Genomic DNA, 20430 nt, shown 5'->3' with positions numbered 1-20430 from the left:
TATGGCACTGTCCTCTTACAACCGGTAAAGTGCGTGGTATGTAAACCCAGTCCTCAATAAAGCTGGTTAAGAAACTTGAGGAGGCACGGATTAAACCATTGGTTAAGAAACCTGCGCACACCACCCAGCAGGGGGCAGACACGGGCGGGGGGGGGGCCACGGTGGCCCTCAGACCCACCTCCCACCCTCCCTTGCAGGGTCTGGCCTGGCTTTGGGACGATCGTTTGCTTCTCTTCCTGGTTCGGCCCACAGATGTGTTTTTCTACCTAATGCGCTGGGCTGGTTAGCATGTTGTGGACACTTGATGTGTCTGTGTCGCGCTGTGTGTTTTCTCGCCATTTGCTTTCTTGGAGGGGGTGAGTTTCAGGTCTGCGACTGCAGGATGCATATCTGGTTGAAGTGCCTGCTTGGCATGTTCCTTCTCCTGCCAACGGGCCTGTGGCTCGCCCTTGCGGCCGGTCGGCTTGTCTTTACCCACCGGCTGCTCAGAACGTTCCAGGACGGACGTTCTCGTCACTGGGACTCGGGCGCAGATCTCCCGCTTCCCAGGAGAGCCTCCGCCCGTCCTTCCCGAACCCCTTCCCTCCGAAAGGCTCGCCTGGGGAAATGCTCTCACCCCTGCTCCCGGGAGGGCGCCCCCCTCGGCCGGGGCTGCCTGGGTCCCCCAGGCGCCAGACTGCACGGCCTTGGGCGTGCCGGCCCCGGGGTCTGCCAGCACCCACACCGAACGGACGGCCCATGAGATGCCCCGCCCGTGGGTCCGAGAACACTTGTCCAGGACAGGAGATCTGGGTTGAGACCCAGCGCCGGGCCTCTGTCCTCTACAATCAGGGTGACAACAGCCACCCTCACTGGTGACTGTGGGCTGACATGACACGTGTGAAGTATATTATCATTCGTGTAGGTCTGTTCCCATCTGAACTAGGTCCATTTGCTCTTGGACCCAAAAGGTGATGCCCAGGTGCCACTGCCTGGCCGGGACAGGCCCTTGGCGCTGACCTCACACCATGACCTGGGACAGTTAGGAGCCAAGGGCTCTAGGGAGGAGGACCTGAGCCTGCACCAGCTGGGACAGGAAGCCCAGGCCATCTGGGCCAGGCCTGTGTGGTGTGAGGACACTATGATGTTCCCCTGGACCTTCCAGCCCAACGGGGGAGGCAGCGCCGGGCCAGGGCCTCCGGGTGCCGAGCGGTGCCGCCGAGCCGCGGGGATCTGTGGCCAGAGGCTGTTCCCCACCGGGAGTGGACGCTGCAGAGTTGGGTGCAGGGCCTGGGGCTTCCTACGGGGATGACATTCACAGCCGCAGCCTGTGGGTGCTCGGCAGGCGTTTACGGGCGGTCAAGACAAAGCAGGCCTCGGGGCCGCCTTCCGGGAGTGAGACGGGAATGCGGAAGGGCAGCCGGGCTCGGAGAGGCGCGGGGACGCAGGCGGGCCGGCGCCAGGCACGCTCACCTGTGTCGTGGATGAACCTCTCGATCTTGGACTGCATGCCCCAGTAGCGGAACTCCACCTTGCACAGCTTGTAGGCGCACATGATGGGGGACACCCGCTGCTTGTGCTCCTCGATCCAGTTGTCAGACAGGGGCCCCCGCTGGGTCTTGGTCGAGTGGAACAGCTTGGGGTCTTCTTCTGTCCTATATTCGTTGGGGGGCACGGGGTCCTTGACGATGTCGATGAAGTCTGCGGGGAGACCCCGAGAGCGGTCACTTCTGCCCTGACCTCTGCCTCCTCCCTGGTCCCGTCCCCTCCCCGTGTCCCTGCTGCCTAGAAATCCTTGTGGGGCCCTGGGCCTCCCTGTGCTGGGCGGGGGGAGGGGGCGGCAGTGAGGAAGCCACTCTGGGCCGCTCCGACCTCGAGCTCCCGAACGCAAGGCCTATGGTTTCCCCTGTTGCCTTTCCAAACCATTTCAGCAAACCCCGCGTTTCATGGGCCCCCACCAATCGCCAAGGCAGATTCATGAGGTGATGAGCCGCCGCCGCCGCCGCGGGCTGAGGGACGGGGTGTGGGGGAGCTGGGCGCGGCAGCCAGGAAAAGCTGCCCAGCAAGGAGGCATTTCGGCTACAGGGCACCGTGAGGCCGAGCCGGTCCCGGCGGCACCGACTGGACTGAGAGGCTGTGGTGGGGGCGGGGGTGGCCCACAGGGGGCCTGTGTGGGGGCGGTAACGGGGGTGCGGCTGGACCCCCATCTAAGTGCGTGGGCGGTCCCCTGCAGGGGACATGGCACCGCATCTGGTCCTAAGGCAGGCTGGCCTGTGGGACACCCTCTGGACGGAGGGACGGAAGGAGCCGGGAAGAGCCGTTCAAGGCCCCAGCAGGGGAGCCGGGCCGGGATGGTCTGACAGGAGCAGCCGGTGCCACAGGGCTGGGCACTTGGGAACATGGACTGGGGGCCGGTGGGACCGCGGTGGGGGGTGACGAGAGGAGCGGCAGCGGCTCTTGGGAGGATATGAGTCACGCTGCCCCTTGTCACCGGCCCCTGCCCCCAAGTCAAAACCGCCCAAGATGCCGGGCCCGCTGTGTGTGAGCAGGGCTGAGGGCCCTTCTTCCGAACGTGCCGGAAGATGGCGCTCGGCTGCCCCGTCACAGATGTTCGTGCCACGGAAGCCGGGAGGGGTCGGGCAGCTGAGGGCAGCCGCATCAGGGGTGGGGCTGGGGGGGGCCGGGGCGAAAGTCCTCCCTGGAGCAGACCCCATGGCCAGGCGCTCGGGCGGAAAGGCCGCCACGCCGGCCGGGGTCGGGAACCAGGCAGGAGGCCCGTGGCGGGGGCCCGGGGGCGCTCAGGCCCTGCCAGCCCGAGGCGGGCCAGGCAAGCGCCGCGGACGCCCGCGCCACGCGGGGGCCGCCCCTCCTGCAACGGGCAGAATGCGCCACCCCCCCTGAAGTTCAGATGCTGGAGTCCTGACCCCGGGTGCCTCAGAATGTGACCTTATTTGGACACAGGCCTTTAAAGATGTAATCCAATTAAAATGAAGTCATTAGGGTGGCCCTCATCCAATACGCCTAATATGCTTATAAAAAGGAGGAATCTGGACCAGACGCGCCCACAGGCGGGACACCACGTGAAGATGGTGGCAAAGGCCGGGGTGCTGTGTTTGCAAGCCAAGAACAGCAAGGACTGCCAACAGGAGGGGGGCCTGGAGCGGAGTCTCCCTCAGTGACCCCAGGGGACGCCCCCCCTGTGGACCCCTTGACCTCGGGTTCTGGGCCCCCCGAGCTGCGAGACAGCAACCTTCTGTGTGCCAGCTGCCCAGCCTGCGGTCCCTCGTCCCGGCAGCCCTGGGGAAGAGCCTGCTGCCAAGCCTCTGTGGGGCCGAAGGCAGGCTGTTCTCGGGGGAAAGCCCTCCGCATCCGCCGGAGCAGACACCTTGGAGTTGGCTCCTGGGGGGCCGGCAGCTGCCGCCCCAGGCCCTGCCCGGGACACCTGCACGGGACTCGCGGCTGTAGGCCTGGGACCCAGCGTTCAGATGGGCGGCCGTGAGCCGCGTCTGGCATGCACACGTGTTTTGTTTGGCCCGCGTGTGTTTATTTACAAAGATTTTAAATTGGTTGCCAACATTTAGGAGCTGGGTGATTTCCCATGAAAATCCTGATGGCCGGCCTCTCTTAGAAAAGTAGGTTTAACCGACGGGGCCGTTTCCTGCGTGGAGTAGTCAACTGGGGTGGGGTGGGAGGACCGAGACCCCCTGCCGTGGAGGGGGACAGGGCTCTGCGCTCACGGCGCTCACACAGTCAGCCGCGATGGCCCGTGGGGTGCACGGCGCTCCCGGGATGGGCGTGCCTCGAAGGGAGGGCGCGGAAGGGAGAGGCTTGGGGCGTGAAAGCCTCTTGCCTCGGTGTGTGTGTCAGAGAACGGGGCCGAGGGGCCTGATGCTGTCTCCCCCGGCGCCCCGGCGCCCCACGCTGCCCGCGGCTCTGACCGCCTCGCCTGGACAGGAGTGGGGCTGGAGCCCGCCCGGCCTGAGGCCAGGGGCCCGCGGCTCTGCCCTTCCCAGGTGGGAACATCGTGGTGGACAGTTACCAATTGTCAGCTGGTTCTTTTCCACGGGAGACAGGTTGAACACGTTGGGGTTTTCTCCTGCGTCGGTTTTATAAAAGGTTTCGATGTCGATGGAGAATTTCTCCACGAAAGGGCAAGTGAACCTGTGGGGGAAGAAAAGCATCTATCAGGACCCAAGGGTAGAGGGGGTGGGTGCAGGGTGGCTGGGCCAGGGCCTGCCGACCCACTGGGCAGGAGAGCGGGGCTCCCCACATGTGACCCAGCTGGGAGAAGGAGGCCGGAGTGGTGGACAAGACTCATCTGACGTGTCCGCCTCCTGGGCCTTCCCCTTGTCCCAAGAACAGCCAAGGCCAGGCTGGGGGAAGGGACGGGTTTAGGGGGAACACGGAGATGTTGTAGGATGCTTCTGGAAGCCCTGCGTCCATTGTCCACGTGTGGAAGGCACGGTGTGGATGCAGGCACCGCTGTGGCAGCCTACCGCTGGGGGGGTGAACCGGACAAGCGCTCCATGTGACATGCCACCCCCGCCCCCCGCCCTGAAAGGATGCAGGTCTGGCAACAACGGAACAGCCCCTCTCTCTGGGCTGGAGCTGAGCTCAGAGGAGGAGGGCGCTGCTGGGAGCCTCGCCGAGGGCGGGGAAGGCAGCCCCGGGGGCTCAGGGGTCCACCTGCGTAGCAAGCGGGCAGCCAGCTGGGCGCAGCCCCCTCTGCGGTGGCGCTCGGCCACATCGGGCGGGGCGGCCGGGGCACGGAGTGAAGAACCCCCTACTGGGGATCTAAAGGAAACCCCCATTCGACATGGGATCTAATAAAAGATCAGAGTAACAGAAGGTCTCGGGACTGCCCTGTGTTCTCAGGCGGACACAGTGCGGTGTGCTCCCTGAGCCTTCCCAGGCGGCGAGGCGCTCTCAGGCAGTCCTTCCTGAACTCATGGCTTCCCGGCCCCACCCAGGCGGGCTGGGGGGCACCGGGCCGTGCCCTCGTCTCTCTCCTGCCTGCTTCCTGAGGGGGAGCCTGGGGGGCCTTCAGGGCACCCCTCCCTGGGATGGAGGCTCAGCTCCCTGGGAGCCGGGCCCCCGGGCTGTGGGGCTGAGCCCACCTGGAGGGCTGCTCCCGGGACCGGCCGCCTGGCGCCTCCCCGCTCACCTGGTTCGCGTGTAGGGGTAGGCATTCCAGGACTCCTCCACCACCCGCAGGGCCGCCTTGGGCAGGATGGAGCGGAACCAGCTGGGGATGTGCATGCCCACGTGGTACACCTTGTGTGTGTACTGCCCGGAGCCGCCGGGGCCGTCCGTGTACGGCCGGTTCTCCAGGATCTCCACGCCGCTGCCTTCGCCATACGTCTCGTTGCGGCTCTTCTTCTGCAGGGACAAAAGCGCAGTCATGTGAGGGGGCCAGAGCACTCTGCTGAAGGGAAGGGGCTCAGGAGACGAAGCCCCAGGGTGCTGAACAGGGGGAGGGGCTTTGAACAATGAGGCTGGCTCCCCTGTGTCACTTCAGGACCCCTAAATCCAGACGCCTGCTCTGTGCCTTCTGCACGTGCCTGCAGGAGACAAAATGGGCGTGGCCCCCAGCAGTCCCAGCGCGGCACGTGCCAACGCCTCCTCCTGACTCCCTACTGTCCCCGGACGGAAAGTGTCCCCAGGGTCGGGGACAAGGCGGGACGCCTGCTGTCTCACCTCCACGCTACACTGTACTGGAGTTTCTCGCTGTAGAAATTAGGCAAGAAAAAGAAATAATAACAGGCATCCCGACTGGAAAGGAAGAAGTAAAACTAGCTCTATTCACCGATAACATCATTTTATATGCAGAAAATCCTCAAAAATCCCCCACAAACCTGTTAGATAGAGCATATGAACTCAGCAGAGAGGCAGGATTCAAAATCAACACAACACCGCACAGCACAAAAGAAAATTAGAAAATTATTTCTGTTTACAAGAGCAGCCAAAAGGATAAACTAACTAGGACCGGCCAGGGCAGTGTAAGTAAACGGGGAGACGCCCGTGTTCACACACAGAGGACGTGGCATCGCTAAGGTGTCGGGGCGGCGGGGGGGGGGTGGAAAGGAGGCGGGATTGAGAGGCGCCGATGGGTAGTTTCGAAATAGCCATGGGGATGTGGAGTACAGCGTCGGGAGTCCAGTCAGTAACATTTTAATGTGGGCCCTGGAGATATCGGGGCAGGGGGAGCACTTTGTAAAGGAGATGATTGTCTGCGCTGCACCCCTGAAACTCATACAAAGTGAGATTAAACGTAAACAGTGATTGGAAGACCTAAGAAACAAATCTAGCAAAAGACAACGCAGACATACACGAAAGCCAATCCTGCCTCTTGCGCTCACGCAGATTTCCAAAAGGTCCCCCCTGGGCAGGGGAAGGGGCCTCAGAGCCACCGCTGAGGGCCATGCCGCCTGGGTCACCTCCAAGTGTCCTTCCGCCTTTGAACGTCCTTCTCTGTGTCCGAAAGCTCAGGTTTCTGCTTGTGCAGAAAATCCCGTGGTTGAGACGCTCAGGACTTGAAGTCCAGCATCTGTTTCCATGGCGATGTGACGGCATCGCCCAGGCCACCTTCGGTCAGCTTCCTGGACAGCAAGCTGCCGCGTGCACGCAGGCGCCCCCGTGGGCACGCGCACCTACGCACACACGTGCGCACACACTCAGGTCCTCCAGGCAGCACTGCCTGCCCCGGGGCATGGCCCTTGTGAGGGCACAGAGACCTGCCACGTCCCACGGCCCAGAAAGACTAGTCTCCTTCAGACAAAAACAAAGACCCAAAAGACTCCAGTTGAGGCTGAAGATGGAGTCGAGCAGAGCCGCACCCGCCCTGACCCTTTAAAGAAGCTCCTGGAACGCGGCCCAGATCCCGTAATGAAAGCAGCAACCATTTCCTGGCCATTGTCTCAGCCCCAGCCCTTACAGGAGCTTCATTAAGTAGTGGTTTTGGTAAGTGCTTGGCTTGTTCTTTCTCCTTTAGTTATGGCAACGACTGCTTGGGCGAGGAGCAATGTTACTATCAGCCCCCGCTTACAGGTGGGCAGGTGGAGGCTGGGGGTTGGTGACTGGTCTGAGGTTACAGTTACCACTTGGCAGAGCCGGGCCTTGGACTCAGACCTGTTTGGGCCCGGGGCCCGGCTGCCCGCAGCACGGGCTCCTCAGGGAAAACGCGCCGTCTCTTCCTGGACCACTTCCCGCTCTGTGGTCTCAGGTTCCAGGATGCGAAGTGGGGGTCAGGCGACCGACCGCCCCGAGCCCCGGTGGGATGGCGTGAGTGGCCTCTCCCGAAATTCGCGTCCGTTCAGAACCTCAGACGGTGGCCTTCGTTGGAAGTGCGGTCTTTGCAGATGTAAGGTGAGGTCCTGCTGGATTAGGGTGGGCCATCGTCCTTCGGAAAAGAGGAAACGGACGCAGACACGCAGAGACGGGAGTGAGGCAGCCACAAGCCAAGGACCCAGGGCCGCACGGGAGGGGCCTGGGCCCCCTGGGCTTGGGGCCAAGCGCAGGCCCAACGAGGCCAGGGCCCCTCAGAGGCAGGAGGGTCCCAGGCGGTGGCCGGTGAAGGCGGTGACGGGGGGCGGCTGGAGCTGTCCGGGGCCCTGGCCAGGCGCCTCTGGCGGCTCCCTCCGAGCTGAGCATTCCCTGCGCCTCTCCCGGCCAGGCCAAATTTGTGTGTTTTTAAACCTTTCACGCAGGTATGGAGCGCGGGTCCGGCAGGACAGGAGGCAGGGGGACGGGGTCCAGCCCCTCGCGTTCACAGCCTCGTGGAGGCGGCGGCTGGGCCAGTTCCTCGCAGGCATCCCCGCTGGCAACCGGGACACGACTTAAGGTCTCGCTCTTCTTCCCACAAAAACGCAGCTGCCCTCCTTGAAGGTCACTCCGTGTCAGTAGGCCCAGCCCAGAGCCACGCACTCCTGGGGCTGCGGCTCGAGACCCACGAGCGTCCATCTCCTGTGCACTGGGCCTCCGCGTACACTCCCCGCCCCCCGCCGTGGACGCACCCGCGGAGCGGGAGGTGCTTTCCGCACGTCCCTGTTGTCCAGGCCGGGCACAGGCAAGTCGGGAGAATTTAATGTCTGTACTTAACAGCTTCATCGAGGTCTGACTGCTGTGCGTTCACACCCACGGAACCCGCACACAGTGGAGACAACGTGCTTGCCCGCCTCCCCCACGGTGTGAGGAGGCCCTGAGGACTTGGGCCAGAGGCAGGTGAGACGAAGGTGGGAGCAGGAGGAGGGGGGGGCTGGCCCGCGAGGCAGGCAGACGGCAGCGGGGCTCGCGAGAGGGAGGGCGCGGCGGGCAGCCCGGGGCCTTCCCGGGAGAAGTCGTGAATGTGTTCCGTGCAATGGAGACATAAGGAGAGATGTTTAAAAAAAAACCCCCCAAAAAACCCCAAAACCCTCAAAAGAGCCAATGGAGATGGCAGGTATTTTTGAGGGGCCCAGAGTCAGAGGTGATGAAATGTTTGAAAGAGCCGTGGCTGTTCTAGAAGCTGAGAGTCAGCCCCCCCGGGACCCGGACGTGCCCCACCCGAGCGAGCCAGGCGGGGCTGAGGGGCTGCCTGCCGCGGCCGGGGCTCCCCAGGCCCGGGCGGGAATGAAGAAGCCGTGGGACAGACAGTCGCTTTGGCAGATCAGCCCGGACCTTGCACGGGCTGAGTGGTTTCCAGGGTGCTCGGCGCTGGGGGGCTGATGACAGCCCCTTCTGCTCTCGAGGAATAATTACGGGAAGTGGTTCAAGAGGGAACTGAGTGGCGCTTCTGAAGCACCTCGGAGCAAACAGCCCCCAGAGAGGCTGAGCCTCCTCCGTTCTCCGGGCAGGCTCCCCACGTCGGGCGCCTATGCGAACTCTAACAGCTTTGTCGCGCTCCTCCCAGAAGGGAGCTGGCGGTCCGGGCTCTGCAGCGACCCGGGGGACGGGTGGGAGCCACCAGGCAGACCCAGGGGCGGAGGTGGAGGCCCCGCTAGCCCAGCTCCCTGGCTCTGAGGGCCCTTACGATCATTCCGTGACTGGGGCGGGCGGGGTGGGGGGCAGGGCTGGGGCCAGAGGCGAGGCTGAGGCGTCCTCGCCCTGGAGCAGCCAGAGCGGGGCCCAGAGAGGGTTTCTAGTCAGACCCTCACCCGGGAAGGAGGCTGCCAGGCCGGGCGAAGGGCGGGGGCACCGAGGGTGAGCAAGGGGCTGGCTGGCAGGGAAGCTGCGAGGGGGAGTGGGGCCCCAGCCTGTGGGCGCTGTGGCCTCGTCTGGGCCACGAGGGTGGGATCCCGGGCTCCGGGCCCCACCGTGTCCCAGGTCGGTCGGGCACAGAGAAGGGAGACCAGCGACGTCTGGGGTCAGGGCGGGGGCGGGGGGGCGGCATTCCCTGGTGGGACACAGGACACTGTGATCCTCACACTCATTTGTGACTTTACAAATCCGCCACGTGGCCGCCACCACGGGTCCGCAGGCGGGCCCGCGTGGTGAGGGACGCGTGGGCCCGGAAGGCGGGAGCCGCTACGTGCTCTTGGGCAGGCCACTCACCGACTCCGGGCCGCGCACCTTCCTGTCAGTCAAAGGGGCTGTTACAGACTCAATTTCTGTGTCCCCCTCCCCCACCTCAAAATCCGTATGTTAAAGCCTAACCTCCAATGGTGTTCGGGGGTCCCCGCTGGGAGGCAAATCAGATCATAAGGGTGGCACCCCTGTGCCGGGATCAGTGCCCTCATAAGAAGACCCCAGAGCGCCCCAGCCCCCTGCTACGTAAGCCACAGCAGCCCCCGAATCGGCCAGCGCCCTGACCTCGGGCTTCCGGGACTCGAGAACCGTGAGAGATGAATGTCTGCTGTTTCCGGCCCCCGAGCTGACAAAGCGTGAGGGCAACGCCAGCGAGATGACAGGCGTCCACCGCCGCGAGCACGGCACCGCGACGCCCTCCACGCGGCGGCCGCCACGACCCACCTGTATCATGTAGAGCTGGGCGATGCGGTACTCCTCCACCGTCATGGGCAGGGGGATGCGGTACTCCTTTATGATCATCTCGGCGTCCGCGCCTTCCCGGCGATGGGGGGCTGCGTGTGGGGACTTCTAGGTGAGGTTCCTTAAATAACCATGACACAACTCACCGAGGACGCCTGAGGGAGAGAGAAGGGACAGGAGAGTCACTTTGTGCAAAGGCAGGTGGGTACGAGAACACTGAGGAAGGGCCTGGTGGAGGCCGGAGGCTGGAGCGTCGGTCCCGGGTCTGCCATGAGCCTACTGCGTGACCTTGGACACGTCCCCGCCCGGCCCCAGCCTCCATTTTCCCTGTTTGCTAAGCAATTGTGTGGAAGAGGGCATGCCTACGCTGTGATCAGCCCTGGAGGAATGCAGAATTATTATGACACGCTCATAGCAGCTTCTGCTTGAGGTGACAGAATGTATTGGACGAAGATTTGCACCTCAATTTAAAAAAAAACAACTCAGTGCTTGAAGGAGGCCTGCTCTCAGTGATCTGGAAAATCAAGTCGCCCACCGCAGTCTATCCCCTAGAGGGCGCGGGCTTTGCTGTGAATATATTTGGTTGCCCCCGAAGCGATTACACGCTGTTCACTGGAAGCTGAGGGGAGGTTTCCCAGATCAGTGGCGGCAGAATCGGAAGAGTGTTTTGTATTTTAGAAGGACCCCACTTGGGCTGCCGCCGTCGCTAGGGACTCCCGGCGGCCAGGGGCGGGACACCGGCCGCGGGGTGGAGCGAGGGCCAACCAGGAGGCCGCCTCCCCGGGCGCTGCCCCGAGACTGAGGCCTGGCTGGCTGTCCCACGGGTGGGGGAGCGAGTACCCCAGAACTGTTGGGACAGTCGGCAACAGGGAGGAAGAAGTTCTTTAATGAACTCCTTAGGGAGAGACAGAGAGGGTGGGGGTGTCACCCACATGGGCCAGAGACGGTCCCCGTGTTACTAGCCTAAAATGACCCCTACATTGTTCACTTCTTTACAACGGGCGGAGCTGCTGCCCCGGGGCCCCTGCCCCCACTCAGGTTCTTGCGCAGCCACGTGCTTGCCGCACTGTCTGGAGAAACACCTTTTTAGCGAGAGTTCATCTACCTCATATACGGCACCGCCATCCGGTAGCCAAAGATAAGACAAACCCAGAGCCATGAAAGATCCCAAAGGAGGGACTCCGGTGACCCAGAGGCCCCCACGGTGCCTCGCCTCGTGGGGTCCTAGCACTTGATTTAGTTGAGAGAGAACGTCGGGCCTGCTGTTTGCCTCTAGCAGCCAGGTCAGCAGCCTGTCCTGACTTCCTGTTGAAGACGTGGGGCTGGAGCATGTCCCTCCCACTGTCCTCCTTCGCAAACAACACAAAACGGCCGAAGAGAAAATCGCGATGAGGAAATGAGGAAGCCGCCAGAGCCCAGAGCCACAGCCTGTGCGGGACACCAGCCAGGTACCACGGAGTTTGCTCTGGGCACAAGGAATGCGCAGAGAGCCGACATTTGCCCCACCCCAAATAAATACCCCCCGAAGGGCGTGGCCACGGCCCCCCAGTTGGAGAGCTGGGCTCCGGAGCCGAGGAGGTGGCAGCGGGGGGGCGCAGGCATCTCCCTGTCTTTTGCTTTGTTTTTCCACTTTTTATCGAAGCATCACACATGCAGAAAAAAGTGCACGTAGCTTATGTGGCGTTGTTTTTTCACAAACTGAACACACCTGGATGACCAGCACCCAGCCCAGAAACAGAAAATTCACAGCTCCGGCAGCGCCCCCGCCCATTGCTTCCTTCTGGTCACATCTCCGCAGCCGCGGGCAACCGCTGCCCTGTCGCGGGCCTGTTGCTGTTTACATTTGCCTATGAATTGCCAATATCCAGCTGTCTTCGCCCGACGGAGGGAGCCGCTGCACGTGGAGTCAAGGATTCTGGCTCCTTCAGATCAACCTCGTGTTCGTGGGATGCAGCCATGTCGGTTCACACAGCTGCGGGCTGTTCACTGTCGCTGCTGTCTAGCGTGGCCTGGGGTGAACACACTGTAACGGACTTAGCGGTTCTGTCATTGATGGGCACTTGCGTAATTTCCACTTGGGGGCTGCTGTGCACGATTTAGTACATGCAGAGATGCAACTGCACGTGGTGGAATGGAAGGAGAGGGAGAGCTGATGAGAAAATCATTCCAACGTGCCGTTTCTAGGACAGAACCTAGTTTTCCAGCTCAGGGAGATGCCAGGGGCGAAGTGAGGCTGGGGAGGGAGGAGGAAGGGGAGCAAGGGGCTGGTCGTAGCACAGAGACCCAAAGACCTAAGGCGCTTTGCTGTGAGCTGGCGCGACCGCGTGGACCCTGAAACCGGAGAGAGATGGCACCCCGGGGCAGGCTGCGTAACGGCTCTGGGAAGACAGTCTTCCAGAAAAATACACAAACCCCAAGTGCAGCTGCAGACTGTTCCAGATCACTCCCCCTCCTTCACTCACTGCTCTGTGGAAGGTAGCCAAAGAATGATAATCAGGAAGGAACCCACGTGGGTCCCATGAATTAACGGCGGGAGGCAAATGAAGAGCATATATCACAAGAAGACTCACCCAGAGAAACACAGAAAGACTTCAGAAAAACAGTTCTCCTTCGGCTCAGAGAAATCACAGATACAAACCCTTAAAAACTGGGAGGGGGGGCAGAGAGGTGGAAGACAGGAGACTCGGAAACTTTAAAATTATTTGGCAGCAGAAAGAGATGAAAGCGGACAGGTGAGCTGGCAGAGCTCTGGGGGCACATGGCAAAGAACCATAAATACAGCACATACTTTTAAAAACCATATTGTAAGCAATGAATAAATACACAGACAAATAGTGTGACAAGCGGCGATGCGGCAGGCAGGCTGGAGGACAACAGGCAAGATTAAACGGAGAGGACCGATATGGCAAAATGGCAGGCGTGGGAGGCAAAAGGAAACCCAATATATACATAATTGGTGCGAATCTTAAAGAAACTCGATAACAGAACAGGAAGAAAGTATTCAAATATGCAACAGAATGGAAAAATTCCCTGAAATAAAAGCCGCACAGATTCGCCGCCACTCTGTAGCCCAGGAAAGCTTGACGGTGTAATGAACACTAAGACATCCTAAAAATGTTTCTGAGCCTGAAGGATAAAGGGAAGAACATACCTTTGTATAAGTAAGGAACATGGGACGATGAGTGGAGGGAAATCAGAATTCTCCACAGCAACACAATTTCTCAGCACAGAGGAGCCATAGTCCATGAAATTCTGAGAGAAAGAAATTGTGAACCTGACTCTCATACCCAGCTAAACTGTCCTGTGAATAAAGAGTTAATGGATACCTGAGACATGAATTTAGGGGCTTAGACCTCCATAAGATCATCTGATGCTAACATCCAACCAACCAAAGGACAATATCTGTTCATCGGTGGGGAACCCTGGTGAACACTGAATTCATATTTTTGAAATCAGGGCAATTACGGTTATTAAATGGAATATAAAAATCTTGACAACATACACAAATAATAATATAACTAATGAAAATTGAGAGGGGAAGGATGGAGGTGGATGATAATTTCCTCAACTTTCATTGCATGGGACCTGGTTTATTATGTAGGTTAAAAAATGACTGACGGACGGCTACTGGGAACAACAGGCCTTTTTAGGTCCACAGAAGCCCTCTCTGTGATTCCACAATGGCACATACATGTCATTATGTGTTTGTCAAAACAAAGACCCTTAATGTGAGCTGTGGACTTTGGGTAAGAATGATGCGTTAATATGGAGTCATCGATTGTACCACATGTACCGCTTGGGGGCAGCAGGTTGATGAGGCGGCGGCTGTGCAGGTGAGGGGTGGGGGGCAGATGGGGACTCTCTCTACCTTCCTCCCCATTTTGCTGTGAACGTAAAACTGCTCTGAAAACATGAAGTTTATTCATTATGATAATTAATGATCCCAATCTTTTGTAAGTTTTTCTCTCAGGAAGAAGGTTAGCGGTCCCTGGGGGTGAGGAGGGGAGAGTGGAGGTTTTGTTCCCTGGTCATAGGTGTCTGTCTGGGCGCTCGGACGGGTTCGGAAAAGGCGGTGCCGATGGCTGTGCTACTCTGCTCAACGCCAAGGGGTCGTACCTTTGCCGCAAAGCTGTGACTAAACAATGGTTAAAATGCGCCCTGGCTGGTGGGGCTCAGTGGACCGATCGCCAGACTGCGCACCCAAGGGTCGCTGGTCGGCGCCTCGCTGCGGCACAGGCCTGGGTTGCAAGCCCAGTCCCCAGTGCGGGGCGCGTGAGCGGCAACCCCGTATGGATGATTCTCTCCCTCTTTCTCCTTCCCCTCCCCGGTCTAACGATAAATAAAATCTTTTTTAAAAATTGTTAAAATGAGCAGATTTACCACGATTTTTAAAAAAAATCAATAATCTAATATACCGAAACCCACTGAATCGCACACTTTGAATGAGTGAATTGTATGATCTGTGAATTATATCTCAGTAAAGCTGTTTACAAAGCTGCTCTCTCTTTCCCCCTTAACTCGAGCCTGTTAGGAACTACGGTCACGATGAAGAGATGTCGCTCTGCTGCGTGGCGATTCCGTTCTGTCTCGCTGTAGATAAATGCGAACAGGCGATTTGTCTCTGGTTTGAAATGCACGTAGAGCAGGACTGTTCTTCTCAAACGCGGCTCCTGCTCCGACTGTATAAACCCCATACGATGAGTCTGGAATGCGCTCGCTGGGTGCTGGTGAGGGTCAGGCCCGGGTGACGGAGCTGGGGCCGCTTCTCCTCTGTGACTCTGCTTCTCAGCCGGCGAAGGCCGCAGGGCTGGGGCAGCGGGTGCAGAGCCGGTCGGAGAAGGGCAGCCGGCGGTGCGGTTACAACTGTGGGCTTTGAGCCAGCCAGACCTTCCGCCCCTGCTCGCCCCGCCCCCCGGCTGTGGCCGTGGGCGAATTCCCGAATCTGCTTGATAGCTCCATCGACCTTTGACAGAAGTCTCATTTCTGCCTATAAACGCACCGCCCAGGTCCCGGCGGTGGCGGCGCTGAGCGGGCAGGCAGGGTCGGGAAGGCGGGCGTCCCGGCCTGCACGGGGGGCCCCTGCTGGGCCAGGCCGCAGACACTAAGCCGGCTGCCAGCAGGGAAGGGCGCCCAGCACCCGGGGCGTGGACGGCCGGAGGCCAAAGGGCCCGTCGGCAGGTCCTGGTGGGCACGACAGGGTCCCCGGACAGACGCCAGCCCCCTAATGACAGAAGGCCGCTGCGTGCGTGCCTGCCTTCCCCTCCCCCCGCGTTCCTCGCCCGCGGCTGAGCCCTCAGACAATCTCATTACCCTCACTCGCTCTGGCTGCCTGCGCGCGGGACAGACACACATTTCATCTCGGTCCCGCTGGAGCCGCGATGGTCAGACAATTCTGTTTACTGCTCTCCACAGGGCAGCTCAGGGGGCTCGGCACAGCGGGAGGGAGGGAGGGAAGGCGGGTGCTCGTCCCCAGAGGCTCCTCTGAGGGAAGCCAGGCGAGGGATCTGGGCGACCCGCACACACAGACCCCGCGGCCCCTCTTCAGGGCGGCCATGGGTGGACCTCCAGGGAGCCTCAACCGTGGCATCTGGCCCCTGGTCTCTAGAAAAGCCCTGGGCGTCCAGGACCTCTACATTCGTGACCCCAGAAAAGGCCCCCGGCCCCATGGTCGCCAGTGTCTTTGAGGAAACAGCAGGGCTCAGCAACGTCCGAGCGGAGGCCGCCCAGCCTGGCGACCAGGGAGCCCATGGGGCGGGGCAGGGCCTGGGCGAGGCGCGCGGCTCGGCAGCCTCCTGCTTGTGCCTGGGGCCCGGGCCTGGACGTGTGGTGGGGGTCACCGTCCTCGTCCTCAGACGGCCTGTCCCGCCGGAGCCCACAAAGGGAACAGAGAGGACAGGCAGGTGGCTGCCCGAGAACACGCGGTGCCACCCAAGGGATGAAGGCCAGGCGCCCAAAGTCACAGGGGACCCTCCGGGCATCACGGGAAAAAGGCAACGTCCAGGCGGCAGCAGCAGCTTCAGGCTCAGGGGGGCAGTGTGACCAGGCAGGAGGCTCTGCCGTGAAGACGGGCGGGTCATCAGGGCTGGGCCCGGAAGGGCGGACGGGCAGCACAGGCAGGAAGGACGGACATGTCCTTCAAGCAGTGGCCATGGCGGGACACCCTACCTGGGAGGGGGCGCAGGAGCGGCGAGTTCGCAGAGCGAATCTGTGTTTCCACGGTTTTCCGGGGTTTGACGTCACGGATGGCATTCAGGAGCGAGGCTGTGCGGGGACAGCGCAGATGGAATGTGACCAACGCAGGTCAGCTGCGCACTGCCCGCGAGGCCTGGCGCCACTCCACGCTGGGCCGGCGGAGCCGGGGAGGCGGGGCCTCAGGCAGCCTCTGGGGACCGGGCGGCTGGAACGCCCCTTCCGGCTTTCGGGGGTCTCTCCTCCACTTCCTCCAAAGAGCCCCTTCCTGTGCCGCCTGCTTTCGAAAACTGCTAGTCTCCAATCAGGGGCCCAAGCGGCTGATGTTACAAGAACTTTATCCGCCCCCCACCCGTCTAGGAAGGCGGGTGCCAGGTGGACAGAGGGGACAGAGGGTGGCGGGGTGGGGAGGGCAGTTCTTCGAGCCCCAGGGTGAGGAAGTCTGAGCGGGAAGGAGCTGGGGGGTGGGGGCGGAGGAATCTCTATCCTCAGAGCAGTTCCACCTTTTCCTGTTAGACATCGGACTCCCGCCCCGAGGACCCCGCTCCAGCCCAACGCCACCTTAAAAACGAGGAATGACACCTGGATCTCCCAGGTGTGACGAGCTGGAGGACCAAGCGCACCCTCCCCTGTGTCCCGGACCCCTGGAGAGGAAGGCGAGGCTCTGAGCACCCCTGCAGCCGGCGGCTGCAGGGTAGGCAGTCTCTCTCCTCGTGTGCGCCCGAGCGCCGAGCCAGGGACACCTGCCAAGTCACTGCAGGGCTTGTCACCAGACCCCGGGGGACAGCGGCTGCCTGGGGGCACCGCAGGGCCTGCGCTGCTCTGCAGGACTGGGCACGCGCCAGGGTTTTGGGGCGAGTCTTCTTTGCACCGCAGCCCCGGCAGCACCGGGCAGGAGGCGGGGGCTTCCTATCGCTCCAGTGCAGAGAGCCAAGCAGACTCGGAGAGGGCAGACATCCAGCTCCAGGGCGCCCGCAAGCCCAGGGCGGTCGGCACCCCGATTTTATGACTCTCACACCCTGACTGGGCCTGCCAACTCCGCCTGGCTTGTCAGCGAACGGGGAGAGGAAGGAGGTTTGCATGTGAGGACATTAAAACTGAGACTCAGACCCTCCAAGACAAGCATGAGGGCGCCAGCTGGAACTACCCCCCTTTGGGGACCCTGCTGGCCACTGTGACCATTACCACACTAGCCTTGGGGGGCCCCCCACGTAGCACTGATTGCAGCTCACACAGGCCTGCACCATTCAAACGGACGCCGCGGGACGTTCCAATGGGACAGCGGAAACAAACGCAGCGGGGGCTCGGCCGGCAGTGTTTCGGAGCTGCGGCTCCCACAGCTGTCCGCGCCAGCGTGTCGAGGGGCCTCTGTCCCCGCTCCCGGTCCCCTCCCCTGGCCCTCCACACTGGCTGCTTCCTATCTCCCCCGATCCCTCCTTGCCTTATTCCCTCAAATTCCCATAGTCAAGCCCACCCTCCCACCTGCGCCCGCCGCTCCTGTTACAACAGATGTGAATGCTTCAGCACCCTCATCTCGTGCCCTCCCGTGCACCGGGTCCCATTCTTGTCATTCTAGAACCTTCTCCGGCAGTGCATTCCCGCCATCAGTTGTCGCTCTGGCAAAGCCGGACCCTTCCAGCCATCAGCATGCCAACATACAGCAATAGCTCCGACATTTACAGGAACCGAAACTCTCTTGTGTGCTCTCTTTTAAAGCTAACTTTGAAAAGTAAGGCATTACATTAGTTTCAGGGGCACCACAGAGCGATTTGACCCTCAGCTCTCCCAACCCCGCCTCCCTCCTGGTCCCACCCCATTCTTTGGCCCCCTTTATAGCCAAGCTCCCCTTCAGGGTTTGCCAATCTCTTTCAACCCACTCCTCCAGCGAGGTGGCGGGCTGGGGCCGAGGCCGAGGCTCCGCCCTCACACCTGGCGGGGCCCTAGAATATTGCCTGCTGCCCGGAAGGGGGCTCTGAGCTCGGCCAACCGCCCGCCGCCCCCTGCAAACCTCCGCGCCAGCCCACCCCGTACAGGAGCCTAGGCCGGCCCATTCGGGGCCTATCGGCCACCGGCTTCAAATGAGGATTTTTTTTTGTTCAAAATCAAACAAAAGCTGGTGTTGTGCAGCCTGTGAGGAGCCCTGTGGGGCCGACCTCAAGTGTGGGGGGCACAAGCCCCTTGCTGGGGCTTTAGGAGACGGTGCCCCCAGCCCTGCCCCCTTGCACCTCTGCTCACCGCACCCCACGGCTCCGCACCCCCACGCCCCCCCCCTGCAAACGCTGCAGCCCGGGGGGCACAGCCCAGCACTTTCTAGCCGTCACAGCGGGGCATTAAACCGTTTAGCTCAGCGAAACTGCCCACAGCGCCCCGTAGGGCCCATAAAACCGTGGTCCCCAAACGGGCAGGACCCCAGGAACCAAGGGGGTGCCCTTGGCAAATACAGATCGAGGGCAGCTGGAGGGTCAGAGCCCCAGCCCTGCGTCCTCGCTGCTCCCCGGAAGGGGGGCTGGGGGGGGACACTCAGCCCGTGCTCTGCCGGAGGCTCCGGGACCCGATACCCCAGCCCACGGGAGTCAGGCTTTCTGCTCGGTCCCTGGGCTTAGAAATCCCTGCAGCCGCGTCCCACACTCAGGCGGCGTGAATAAATCATGAGCTACTCCATCCTGGCAGCCGCCTTGAGAGAGAGATGCATTACTCCCATTTATCTATGCATTTTATCGTGAGATACATTACTGAGGTGTAGCCATTCACCTTCCTAAAGGGCACAATTCGTGGTTTTTAACATAGTTACAGAGTTGTGTAACCAGCATCCCTGCCTAATTTTAGAACAATTTCTCACCCCTAAAGGCAACCCCCGTACTCATTTAGCACGCACTCTGCTCCCCACCCCCCTGGCCCCCTGACTCCTATTACTCTACTGGAAATCTCTCCGGACTGGCCTGTTCTGGACGTTTCCTGTCCATGGAATCAGGCACGAGGTGGCCTCTGTGTCTGGTGTCGCTCACGCAGCGTCCTGTTCTCACGGTTCCTCCACGTTGTAGCAGGTATCAGAGCTTCGTTCCTTCTCGTGGCTGAGTCACAGTCCCCTGTGTGGTTATTACGCCCATTTTAATAGCAGAGGGAAATTAAGGCCCCTCAGCCCCCCTGACTCAGGAAGTGGTGGAGCCAGGTTTATCTTTCCGCGCGGCTGGGAGAGAAACAGCTTAGGAACAGAACAATCTTCGTCTAAATGTCTATCAATTTCTTCGAATCTATACCCCTAGCAGTGATCACAGAATTTTATGGTTTACAAATGTTTTGGGCTTCCAACTCTTGCTTTGTCAGATCAATCTCACAAGGTACAAAAGGCAAGTGTGCCCATTTTGGGAAGAAATACAAACAAAAAGTAAGTGGTGGATTTGAAGCTGGAGCGCTGTACGAATGGGTTAGCAGCGGTGGCCTCTGAATCTGGAGGCACCGTGCACACAGGACGCCTTAGGTGCTTCTTCGCAAGGAGGCGTGTTTGGAGAAATAATTTTTGTTCTCTTTCAGGTTACTTTGCAGTGAGTGCCAGCCTCAGAACGGACGGACAGCCCTGAAGGAACCCCATCCAAGAGCAAGCGCTTGGTTTGACCATAATGTTTCCAACTGATCTTGGAAATAAAGGTTGCTGTTTCTTTCAAAATACAGGCTCCTTGGTTCCAGCCCAAATCGACGGCATTGCTGGGGGAGGGGCCTGGGGACCTGTGTCTCAACCCGTTCCCCAGGTGGCTCCTAAGACCAGGACAGTGTCTAGAGGCTAAAACCGCGACTCCAAGGCCAGGCGGATAAGGTCCCTGGACACCCGTCTCCCCAGGAGACCGCACACGGGCCCTTCGGAACGCCCGGGAGCCCGACGGCAGGCTTTGTGCCACCGGCCGGGGGTCCGGGGGACCCAGACGGAGTTCTCAGAGCCTGCAGGCTCCTGGGGAGACAGGCATCGCGTGAGCTGCTGACAACCCAGCGGGGACATTCTTCAGCCTTGAGAAGGAACGAGGCTCTGACATCGGGTGCGTCCTGCACGCCTCGCCACGCGCTGGCCGCCGGCCTTGTCCTGGCGAACGCCAGGCTCGGTCCCGATCCCAGGCCGAGGCCGTGTCCGTTAAACACCGCCCCCCGCAGGCCTTGGTCCAACCGGCCCCTTGCGGGGATCCAGGCCTCCGTCCGGACGCCGCCACACCCCCTCTGTGGGGGAGCCCCCTCAGTCCCCACTCAAGCCTCCAGGGAGATCTCCGTCCGACCCCACGCCCGGCACCTCGGGGGCTGGGCAAGCGCCTGGAC

The 20430-nt window shown here is 61.0% G+C and overlaps 1 protein-coding gene across 4 annotated transcripts in view; it reads right to left on the bottom strand.

Moving 5' to 3' along the window:
• Nucleotides 1-20430, bottom strand: part of PITPNM2 (phosphatidylinositol transfer protein membrane associated 2) — a 107698-nt gene that overhangs the window by 20074 nt on the left and 67194 nt on the right. For all 4 annotated transcript variants that reach the window (XM_054594167.1, XM_054594164.1, XM_054594165.1 and 1 more), the window contains exons 3-6: nucleotides 9925-10097; nucleotides 5144-5358; nucleotides 4019-4140; nucleotides 1453-1680 (exon numbers count right to left, since the gene is read on the bottom strand). In XM_054594167.1, coding sequence (XP_054450142.1) covers nucleotides 1453-1680; nucleotides 4019-4140; nucleotides 5144-5358; nucleotides 9925-10002 — 643 coding nt within the window. In that variant the 5' untranslated portion in view covers nucleotides 10003-10097. The remainder of the gene's footprint in view (nucleotides 1-1452; nucleotides 1681-4018; nucleotides 4141-5143; nucleotides 5359-9924; nucleotides 10098-20430) is intronic.

This window comes from Pteronotus mesoamericanus, unplaced genomic scaffold, assembly GCF_021234165.1.
Source record: "Pteronotus mesoamericanus isolate MK-2021 breed Mesoamerican mustached bat unplaced genomic scaffold, CSHL_Meso_final scaffold_507, whole genome shotgun sequence".
In the NCBI taxonomy this organism is placed as follows: Eukaryota; Metazoa; Chordata; class Mammalia; order Chiroptera; family Mormoopidae; genus Pteronotus; species Pteronotus mesoamericanus.
The sequence above is the reverse complement of the archived record's forward strand: the minus strand, read 5'-3'. Positions and strand labels throughout refer to the sequence as shown.